Raw genomic sequence first — 11165 nt, 5'->3', positions numbered from 1 at the left:
TCGGCGTGGACAGGCAACTTTATCTCATGCGGGCTGCTCCCTTGGAGCGGCACCGCTGCTCCCGAGGGAGCGCACCCCGTAGCCGGGTGCAGTGAGTGCCTTGGGGCTGGGTGGCCTGTCCTCTGGACGGGCTCAGCCCCGGCGACTCACTAGGGTGCCTGCCCAGACCAATGTCTCCCCCTAATTCCTATCATCCTTCCGGCTCTGCAATGGTCTTGTCGACCGAAAGGGCCTAACCCAACAAAACAAACAAACAGTTCAGCGACTCCATTTCCATCGGGCTATGTACCGACATCTATAATCCCACCTTTACCTCTACTCTTCGCCCCGCGCCCTCAGGTGAACCAGACGTTCATGTGGTACCACGGCTACGGTGACGCCAACGGCTCCAAGTGGGAGCCGCCGCAGCGGCCCACGGGGGCGTACATCTTCAACCCCGTCGGAGAGGCGCAGCCCGTCGAGGTCAAGGTCAGTATGGAGCCCAAATATGTTGAGTTAACTCAGCGAGAGAACTTTCAGTGTTTGCTGTATTATCTAGAGCTCATGATAGGTCTATAAGACTTCTTCTTTCTCAATTACACTTTGATTGTCTGAGATGAACGCAGCTATTCCTTATTTTGTAATAAGATTTGAATTTCCTTCCTTCGTTCTGTCATTTCTAATCCAGTCTGGCGCCAGATGTTCCTCGTTTTCTCCTGCTTGTATTTTAACCCGGCTCCCTGCGACCTTTGGTGACCCTGTTTGACCCTGTTTCCCTCATGCCTCCTCGCTACCTCGTAGGACCTTTTGTGACCTTAGACGACCCACGCAACTCCCTATATCATCATGCCTCATGTGACTTTTTGTGACCATTTCTGACCCCTTATACCCTCATGTGTCCTCACGTTACCCCATATGACCCCGGGTGACCTCCCGTGACCCCATGTGACCCCGGGTGACCTCCCGTGACCCCATGTGACGTCATGTGACCCCTGTGCGCCCCGCAGTCGGTGCTGACCCTGGACGGACCTCTAGTGAAGGAGTTTCACCACTCGTTCGAGCTCGACTGGGTATCTCAGGTGACCCGGCTGTACAGGGATCAGCCGTACGCTGAGGTCGAGTGGCAGGTCGGACCGATTCCCATCGAGTGAGTGGGAGGGAAGAGCGGACAGAGGGAGGGAGGGGAGGGGTGGCCAAAATGCTGTGGCTAGAAGAGAGTAGGAGAATGAGGGAATGGTCTGAACGAAGGAGTGGTGGAGAGGAGTGATAGAGAAGTGGGAAAGAGGGAGAGTATTGGTGTTTTTACAGAGAGCTGGGCCGGTGAATTAATCAGATGTTTCGGACATAAAACATTATAAAAAAAAACAGGATAGAGTAAATTACAAAAGAAGCCAAAAACCAAAGAGGTACTCATTCTCAACCATCTGCAAACGCTCTACTTCCCAATAGTTATCAGATCCACTGCTTGCAAAATGGGCTATTGTGTGCAATAATTCGTTTGTAAAATTACTGCTGTTTACCTCAGTGTCGTGATTGTCGAACCTAAGCTATGTACTGAGTACCGGTGCGTTTGTCTGTCCGCACGTTCTAATCACCCGCACTTTCAATCAAATACTAATTACCTTTACGTTCGTCTCGGTCTGTCACCAGAGACGGTAAGGCTAAGGAGGTGATCAGCCGGTACCACACGGACATCAGCTCCGGTGACCTGTTCTACACCGACTCCAACGGACGCCAGATGATGGAACGTTAGTACTAACGATAGATGAGATTGAAGGCTAGGAGCAAGGGAGGGAGGAATGATGAGTAAACGATAGATAAGAAAGATTGAAGGCTAGGAGCAAGGGAGGGAGGAATAGTTAAGGGGAGAGCGGAGAAGGGAAGGTGGCGTCCTGTGTGAGAGGGCTTTGAAATGGCCTTTCTCCAGGTGGTATTTAAGGTAAGGGAGTATTTACTTGTTTGATGAGGCTGTACGACTGTGGAAAAATATCGAACAAGTAGTTATGTTTTGCACGCCTTACTTTAAGCTATGTTGTTCTAATCACAAGCGTTTCTTTTTTATCTGTGTATTTTCTCTATGCAACGTGATTTCAGATTTTAGTTCCAATAATTACTCATATCGTTCTACTACTACTGTATATAATTCCGTTTGTATCTTCATATCACCCGTCTATGTATATTTATCCCTCCTCATTTTTGCCTACTCAACTCTCCATTATCTAAAAACTAACACAAACGTCCCTCCTTACTCCCCCCCCCTTCCAGGTCGTCGCAACCACCGCAACACCTGGACCCTGAACGTCACCGAACCGGTGGCCGGTAACTACTACCCGGTCAACTCTAGGATCTTTGTGAAGGACGAGTCCAATCAGCTGACCGTTCTGACCGACCGGTCTGAGGGAGGAGCCAGTCTCTCCTCTGGACAACTGGAACTGATGGTGAGAGGAAGAGAGGAAGGAAGGAGAGAAGAGAAGAGAGAGGAGTGTAGTGCAGGTGGAGTTGGTTGGATGTTTGGATTGGTTTTGATTTGTGGATGTCCTGGTTGAGGCCGTTGAGGGTGCTTTATGAACTTCTCAAACGTCTCTTGCGCGATTCCAAGCAAAGTTTTGCCGTCGGACAAGCTAGTTTCGATAGATATTTTAGATGGAGAAGTGTAAAGGCCTGGCTACACTGTGCGTTTTCTGCGTGCGTTTTTTGCGGGTTTGCGTTTTTTGCGTGATATCGTTCTGGAAAAAGTTATACCTAAATAAAACAACTTTTACACTTGTTGTGCATTAGTTGTGTACTTAAGTTAATATAACTCTTATATTAACTAAAATTTAATATAAAAACATCACATAAACGTAATAACGTTTTTTTTATTCTAGAACGATATTACGCAAAACCCGCAAACCCGCAAAAAACGCACGCAGAGAACGCATAGTGTAGTCAGGCCTTAACTGTTTCAGGTTGAGTTGGTTGGATGTGGAGATTGGTTTAAATTGTGGAATGTGTTGGTTGTGAACGTTTCAGTGGTTGTGGACATTCAGCAAATAGCTTCATCTATTCACTGAATTTCCGAGGAAAAGATCCAACCAGGCGAATTGACATAGAAGGGTACGCGTTACTGGAGGCTTGATAATACGTCACACTATTCCACATATACTTGTAAAGTTGTTTACCATCGGTCAATACGTTAGGTATATATTAGGGTGTGTCATCAGTAACAGAACCAAATGCCGTAAAGAAATTCCTTGGCACTGAGACCTGCAAACACACGGCATAGCAACCGTTTTTGCAAAAAATTAAAATTCGTGCGGCGCCAGCCGTTCAAAGTTTTGGCGCCCGGCGTTGCAGTCTCCAATGCTGAGCGTCGCCCAGCACTGCGAGTAACACCAAGTATTGCAGCAGGTAATAATGCAAAATAACTACCGCTGAAAATGATGCTTTTGAGCGCTTCTAAGGCTGGTTGTTGCAAAAAGCATGTCATTAGAGTGTCCAATTACTGTTTTTATTGTGCTCAATGAATTAAATCGAGCATTGCTACTGAAACTAAAGAAAAAACTGCCCGATTTTGAGAAGCGGGCGGGGTGGAACTGGAGGCGGAGACGGGAAGTGACTCAGATTCGTCTTCTGAAAACACCGACTCCGTGGCATCCTCTGGGCGGTGCTTCTTCTTCTTCTTCTTCTTCTTCAGCATGTCATCTCGTGTGACCCGGCCCGTCTCCACCAGGAAGTCCCGGATGAGTCCAGCCTCGGTGGAAAGGATCTCCCTCAGCGTCGGCAAAGGGCCCCACGGGCGGGTCCGTGGCCCCTGGTAGGCGGGGTAGTCGACCAACAGGTGTTTGGCCGAGTCCGGTTCGTCGCAACGGACTTTCTCGTCAGACTTGGCCGGACCGAGTCGGAATCGGGTGTCTCCGGTGAGTGGGGAGCAGCTCACGCGGAGATGTGCCACTGTGATCGACGCTCGGCGGTCCAGTTCTCTCTCCGTGGCCCAGAGCACCACATCGTCCGCATTCGCAGATGTGTACCTCCAGTTCCCGAGCCGCAGTTATAGCCGGTCATACGAGCCTGCAGGGTTAGCGTCCGATGGCTGCGTTGGTCCTTCAGGAAGACAGCCTCTTGCTGAGTGACTCAGTGGGCGATGAGACTTGTGCACCTGCTCTGAGAGTTGCATTTGCATTTGGCGATATCCAGGAGTTGTTGAATTATGCAGTGGCGGCGCTTTGTTCCTTCCTGTGTCTCTGGTGTTTTGTTCAGAAGTCTGTAGGGCTGTCTGTAGGGCTTATAGCAGTCCCTTTTGCTCACTTTCGTCGTGTGTTTTACATAGATCGCGAACAGGGATTCCTTCATTAGTTCAGAGTTGCCTTGTCCTTTTTTCGCCACGGCCCTAAATGCACTATTTGTTGGATTTCTTCTTTGAGCACTCAGCCACCTGACATAACTGAAGGCCTCTGCTTTAGTCAGCAGTCGCTGTTGGGACAAAAGTGCCGGCTGTCCTATCGCGAAATGTTTTGTACGCGGCCGTGTCACTTTCGGCAGGGCCCTATGCTATCCGGATCATAATTCACGAGGCGAAAAAAAAAACGTAGCTGATTAGGAAATGCCCATACGACAATTATAGCACGACACAGGGAACCAGCAAAGCGCCGCCACTGCATAATTCAACAACTCCTGGATATCGCCAAATGCAAATGCAACTCTCAGAGCAGGTGCAAAAGTCTCATCGCCCACAGTCACTCAGGAGGAGGCTGTCTTCCTGAAGGACCAGCGCAGCCATCGGACGCTAACCCTGCAGGCTCGTATGACCGGCTATAACTGCGGCTCGGGAACTGGAGGTACACATCTGCGAATGCGGACGATGTGGCGCTCTGGGCCACGGAGAGAGAACTGGACCGCCGAGCGTCGATCACAAGTTCAAGTTCGGTGTATTGAGGACATTTCCACATAGTGGCTTAATATTTAGTCCGAGTCAGAGTACATAGATGAAAACATGACACAGTCAATATCACAGTAAATCACAATCAAGAGATGGGTATATAAAAACACGGTCCAAAGTCGGACAAACCAGACCCTCGACTAGTTCGATAGCCGGCGCAGAAACTCGGCGCGGGTTACAGAGCCGGTGACAGCCGGCGACAGGCGGTTCCACGCCGCGGCCGCTCGGTAAGAAAACGCGCGGCGCGACGCGGACAGGCGGTATGGAGGCAGCTCGAGAGCGCCCGCCTCAGTCGACCGGGTGCTGCGCCGGGAAACCGCTGTACGAGGGACGAACAGGGAGCGGATCGCCGCGGGAGCGTGCGGGTCCCTCAGCGCCCTGTAGACGCCGAGGCAGTCACGGCGCTCAACCAGCTCGCGCACGTCACACCAGCCCAGCGCAGCTAGGATCGGCGATATATGGTGATACCTGGGCACGCCAGAGACAACCCTCGCACCAAAATTCATCGCCTTCTGCACACGGTGAAGGTGGCATGCAGCGGCGCCACCCCAGACAGAGAGGCAGTACAGGATGTGAGGAAAGGTATGACACTGGATAAGGAGCTTAAGGATGTCGGGACTGAGATGATGGCGAATTTTATACAGACATATAAGGATGGAATTGCACTTTTTGACAACGTTGGAGATGTGGTTTTCCCAGGATAAGGTGGGGTCTAGGGTCACTCCCAGCATCTTCACAAATGGCGAGGGTGTTAGTAAGTAGCCTGGCAGGTTAAGGTGGAAGGATGAGGTTTTCTTAAGGTTTTGGGCAGTGCCGACAAGGAGCAGAGTGGAGCGGATGGGTTCATTTTTAAGGAGTTGGATGTGAAGTAGGAGAGGACAGCACGGAGGGTATCCTCCTGTCGGGATTTAAGGATGGATAGATCTTTAGGACGGGCCGAGTCAAGTAATTGGGTGTCGTCGGCGTAGGAGATGAGGCGACCGTGAGGAAGATAGGATGGAAGGTCATTTGTGAAGATGCTGAAGAGGATGGGACCGACTAGGGAACCTTGCGGAACCCCATGGGAAAGAGGCAAGGACAAGGAACCACCTCTCACCACCTGCCGTCGACCAGTCAGGTAGCTACGAAACCATCTAGGATCAATACCATACCATACCAGATCACAGTGGCACAGCTCCGCGTGAGCTGCTCCCCACTCACCGGAGACACCCGATTCCGACTTGGTCCGGCCGAGTCTGACGAGAAAGTCCGTTGCGACGAACCGGACTCGGCCAAACACCTGTTGGTCGACTACCCCGCCTACCAGGGGCCACGGACCCGCCCGTGGGGCCCTTTGCCGACGCTGAGGGAGATCCTTTCCACCGAGGCTGGACTCATCCGGGACTTCCTGGTGGAGACGGGCCAGGTCACACGAGATGACATGCTGAAGAAGAAGAAGAAGAAGAAGCACCGCCCAGAGGATGCCACGGAGTCGGTGTTTTCAGAAGACGAATCTGAGTCGCTTCCCGTCTCCGCCTCCACCCCGCCCGCTTCTCAAAATCGGGCAGTTTTTTCTTTAGTTTCAGTAGCAATGCTCGATTTAATTCATTGAGCACAATAAAAACAGTAATTGGACACTCTAATGACATGCTCTTTGCAACAACCAGCCTTAGAAGCGCTCAAAAGCATCATTTTCAGCGGTAGTTATTTTGCATTATTACCTGCTGCAATACTTGGTGTTACTCGCAGTGCTGGGTGACGCTCAGCATTGGAGACTGCAACGCCGGGCGCCAAAACTTTGAACGGCTGGCGCCGCACGAATTTTAATTTTGGTGGACTCGGATATGGATGAAAATTCATTATTGATCAATGTGCCAAGGAAAAACCTTACGGCGTTTGATTCTGCGAGAATCACCCCCTCGATGACACACCCTAGTATATATGTAAATAGGTATGTAGAGCACATGAGTACTTGATTGACCTCCCATCTGACCCCCCTCCCCCTATACAGCTGCACCGTCGCACCGTCCAAGACGACCAGTTCGGAGTCGGTGAGCCTCTCAACGAGACGGAGTTCGGAGTTGGTATGGTGGTCAGAGGCCGGCACTGGCTGGTAGCCAGTGCCGTCGGAGACGCTCCTCGACTTCACCGGGACCTGGCGGAGCAGATGTTCATGGGCCCGCAGCTGACGTTCGCCAGCGCCAACGGCATGACGCTGGACATGTGGAACAGTGACACGGTGGTCAAACAGGTGAGGGAAGACTGGGGAAGCATTTATTTATTTATGCATTAAATTATAGTGCTTGAACATCAGAGAATATGATGTTGAAATAAGATACTCTGAGAAAGGATTGGGGAGATATAAAAGCTGGATTTGAAGAAATTGACGGTTGATATGGTTTTATTGCAGTTAGGAATCGAAGCTGGTAGATAGAACGATGATGTTTGATCTAAGGTAAGTCTGGAACATACGAAAGAAAGAATAAGTTTAAACCGGTAGATCGACATGCGGAATACCAAGCTTCTAGACATACTCTTCCCAATCTCTGTTCTGACCCCGTACCGCCAGCTTCACCCAGCCTTCCCTCTCCGTTCTAGTTCACCGGTATGAAGCCACTGCCCGCCAACGTGCACCTCCTGACACTGGAGATGTACAAACCAGACCGGCTGCTGCTGCGACTGGAGCACCAGTTCGAAACTGGAGAGGATGTCGAGCTCAGTCTGCCGGTCGATGTCAACATTCAGGTGAGTGCAGGGGGTGGGGGAGGTAGGTGGTGTGAGACGTTTATTTAGTTTATTTCTCCTGTCGATGTCAACATTCAGGTGAGTGCCGAGGTCGGGGAAGGTAGGTGGTGTGAGACGTTTATTTAGTTTATTTCTCCTGTCGATGTCAACATTCAGGTGAGTGCCGAGGTCGGGGAAGGTAGGTGGTGTGAGACGTTTATTTAGTTTATTTCTCCTGTCGATGTCAACATTCAGGTCAGTGCCGAGGTCGGGGAAGGTAGGTGGTGTGAGACGTTTATTTAGTTCAGTTTTCCTGTCGATGTCAACATTCAGGTCAGTGCAGGGGGTGGGGAAGGTAGGTGGTGTGAGACGTTTATTTAGTTTATTTCTCCTGTCGATGTCAACATTCAGGTCAGTGCCGAGGTCGGGGGAGGTAGGTGGTGTGAGACGTTTATTTAGTTTATTTCTCCTGTCGATGTCAACATTCAGGTCAGTGCCGAGGTCGGGGAAGGTAGGTGGTGTGAGACGTTTATTTAGTTCAGTTTTCCTGTCGATGTCAACATTCAGGTGAGTGCCGAGGTCGGGGAAGTTAGGTGGTGTGAGACGTTTATTTAGTTCAGTTTTCCTGTCGATGTCAACATTCAGGTCAGTGCAGGGGGTGGGGAAGGTAGGTGGTGTGAGACGTTTATTTAGTTTATTTCTCCTGTCGATGTCAACATTCAGGTGAGTGCCGAGGTCGGGGAAGGTAGGTGGTGTGAGACGTTTATTTAGTTCAGTTTTCCTGTCGATGTCAACATTCAGGTCAGTGCAGGGGGTGGGGAAGGTAGGTGGTGTGAGACGTTTATTTAGTTCAGTTTTCCTGTCGATGTCAACATTCAGGTCAGTGCAGGGGGTGGGGAAGGTAGGTGGTGTGAGACGTTTATTTAGTTTATTTCTCCTGTCGATGTCAACATTCAGGTCAGTGCAGGGGGTGGGGAAGGTAGGTGGTGTGAGACGTTTATTTAGTTTATTTCTCCTGTCGATGTCAACATTCAGGTCAGTGAGTGCTGGGGTCGGGGAAGGTAGGTGGTGTGAGACGTTTATTTAGTTCAGTTTTTCTGTCGATGTCAACATTCAGGTCAGTGAGTGCTGGGGTCGGGGAAGGTAGGTGGTGTAATGTAAGACGTTTATTTAGTTCAGTTTTCCTGTCGATGTCAACATTCAGGTCAGTGAGTGCTGGGGTCGGGGAAGGTAGGTGGTGTAATCTAAGACATTTATTTAGTTTATTTCTCCTGTCGATGTCAACATTCAGGTCAGTGAGTGCTGGGGTCGGGGAAGGTAGGTGGTGTAAGACATTTATTTAGTTTATTTCTCCTGTCGATGTCAACATTCAGGTCAGTGGATCGGGGCCGGGGAAGGTACCGGGATGGGAAGTCTCGAAGCCAAACGCATTGTGTCTGGACCTCGAGTGGGAAGTTGTGGTTAGGGTGGAAAGTTGGAAATGTATTGATCAAGTGTTCGCTGCCTGTGAGCAATGCTGAGCTTCTTTTAACGGGTTTCCGTTTATACAAGTGACTAAATCGTTCACGCCATGCCCTTATTACCGGTCTATTCATCTGGACTGTTCATTCGTTTACATACTTCACCTTTGTTCACTCATGTTCACTTGTTTGTACGATCACATGTTCATTTGCCCATCGGTTCATCAGTTTATCCTTTCATATATTAACTGGTAATATGTCCATTTGCTCATCTGTTACCTTATTGACATGTTCACCTGCTCATCTGGTCACCCCTCTCCAGGACCTGTTCACGACCCTCAACATCACCTCGGTCGTCGAATACGGTCTGTCCGCCGACCGACCTCTGAGTGACATCAACCGCTTCCACTGGGACCACGACAAGTCCAACAGCATGCCGAAAAACTTCCGCCGCGCGGCTCAGGAGACCTACAGGAACACAGAGGCCGAGGCCGACCCGCTGACGGTCAGTTCCGCCATGTTGCTACAGTCCTGCTTGTCTGGCGGTAGTGGCGTGAGATTGCGAGATTTTTGGTCTTTTTGGTTACTTGGTTACATCAAGTGTTTTATTTTATTTTCACCAACTATTTAGCTCAACTACATATCTAGTCTATATAAGGTCAAACTTATATTTAAAAGGAAAACCACACAAGGCTCGAGCCTCGACGTGATCCACAAGGTCGACTTATCGTAACTGCGTTGTCTAGAACGTGTGTAATGTAATTGCTAGCATGCTGTGTGCTCAAAGACGGCAACTCTGCTAGAGCGGCATCTGCGTATTAGTGTAGAACCAATGAATGTAAGATAATGTCAATGATAGGTACTTTATTTTATTTAGTACTTTATTTGTGTATCTAGTTCACCAAATCAAATTCAACGCCAGTTTATATGCTGAAAAAAATCTGCTGTTTTTTCTGAAAATCAGCGACTGCGTTTTCACATGCACTCTATTATTTTATTTATTCCATGACTTCTCAGCCTTTAGCTCAAGCCGTGGAGTGTTGTAACTACAACCCGACTCTGACAACCGGCCGACCTCTGCGTGTTCCACAGGTCACACTGAACCCCATGGAGATCCGTACGTTTGTGGCTACCTACACCAGTCCGTACCCGCTACCGACTCCTCCTGGAGACACCCAGCAGTGACCTACAGGTCACACCGTGCCCCGAGGGTCGTCACGTGACCGACACGAGGTCAGCTCTGCCCCATCGTGCCGAGTAGACGCTAGAAAGCAGCGCTTGGCGACTGTAGATCGAGTATGCTAGAAGTTATTGATCGTGCTTCCTGCGTTGTGTAATGGCGGGTAAAAGCACACAGCTTGCGTGTAATCCGGCTGATTTGGTGTACATATATACTAGCACGAGCTCAGTGCCAAAAGTCAATGTCTGGAGGTCTCGGGGATTGTCGTGGTTGCGCTGGGCCCTTGGGGACCGAGTCTGCTGTATTCCCCGTTGCCATGGTGATTTGTGCGTGTTCGTGTTTATTGCTGTGGTCCACCCTGCCCAGCGGAGGCGCGGCAGGGACCTTTGCGTGATGTCGTGAGACGTTCAAATACAAACGCCCGCTGGAAGAGTTGGTGTGGTAGCGGTGTTTGCGTGAGTTATAATATAACTCAAGTTATAACTCACTTCGACGGTACGCGAGGGAACGCGTGAAACAGAATGGTCGTACAAATGCTCACTTAAACATGAATCAGTAGAGGTGACTTGTGTTGGTAGTTAAACGCTTTTCACGCATTTTACTTTGTAATATAATTATATGAGGCACGTGTTTAGGGAAGCTTATTATATAAAGTGTTTGTGATCTTATCCACTTCGCAGTTCATGTCATGCAGATTATAAACTCTGCCTTCATTACTGGTGCTTCGTACTGCTAAACCAAGACTGAGGAGAGAAATTTCGGTTCCCTTGTGGAATTTCAGTCCCTCATTCCCGTACACGGGAGGGTAGCTCCGGCGGCCCTCTACCATATTTACACTGCTGCTGAAACGATTTCGAACATCAAATAGCATAAGGTAGCCCCACCATGATGTATTAGAATACCTGTGTAACGTCAAACTTTTCTG

General features: G+C 49.6%; 1 protein-coding gene across 1 annotated transcript; it reads left to right on the top strand.

Annotated features, from left to right (window-relative positions):
- The first annotated feature begins 310 nt into the window (after positions 1 to 310).
- Positions 311 to 10672, top strand: LOC122376761 (lysosomal alpha-mannosidase-like). Its single transcript, XM_043356702.1, has 8 exons — positions 311 to 468; positions 987 to 1126; positions 1630 to 1727; positions 2245 to 2417; positions 6888 to 7127; positions 7475 to 7621; positions 9383 to 9565; positions 10153 to 10672. The coding sequence occupies exons 1-8, from the start codon at positions 355 to 357 to the stop codon at positions 10243 to 10245; spliced, it is 1188 nt and encodes a 395-aa protein (XP_043212637.1). The 5' UTR covers positions 311 to 354; the 3' UTR covers positions 10246 to 10672.
- Positions 10673 to 11165: the final 493 nt, after the last annotated feature.

This window comes from Amphibalanus amphitrite, unplaced genomic scaffold, assembly GCF_019059575.1.
Source record: "Amphibalanus amphitrite isolate SeventyFive unplaced genomic scaffold, NRLGWU_Aamphi_draft 002286F_arrow, whole genome shotgun sequence".
Taxonomy (NCBI): Eukaryota; Metazoa; Arthropoda; class Thecostraca; order Balanomorpha; family Balanidae; genus Amphibalanus; species Amphibalanus amphitrite.
This window is presented reverse-complemented; position numbering and strand designations above follow the sequence as displayed.

Coding starts and splice junctions, on each gene's coding strand:
- LOC122376761 (XM_043356702.1), top strand. CDS start 355: ATGTGGTACCACGGCTACGGTGACGCCAACGGCTCCAAGTGGGAGCCG. Junction 1,728..2,244: donor CGGACGCCAGATGATGGAAC/GTTAGTACTAAC, acceptor CCCCCCTTCCAG/GTCGTCGCAACCACCGCAAC. Junction 9,566..10,152: donor CCGAGGCCGACCCGCTGACG/GTCAGTTCCGCC, acceptor CGTGTTCCACAG/GTCACACTGAACCCCATGGA.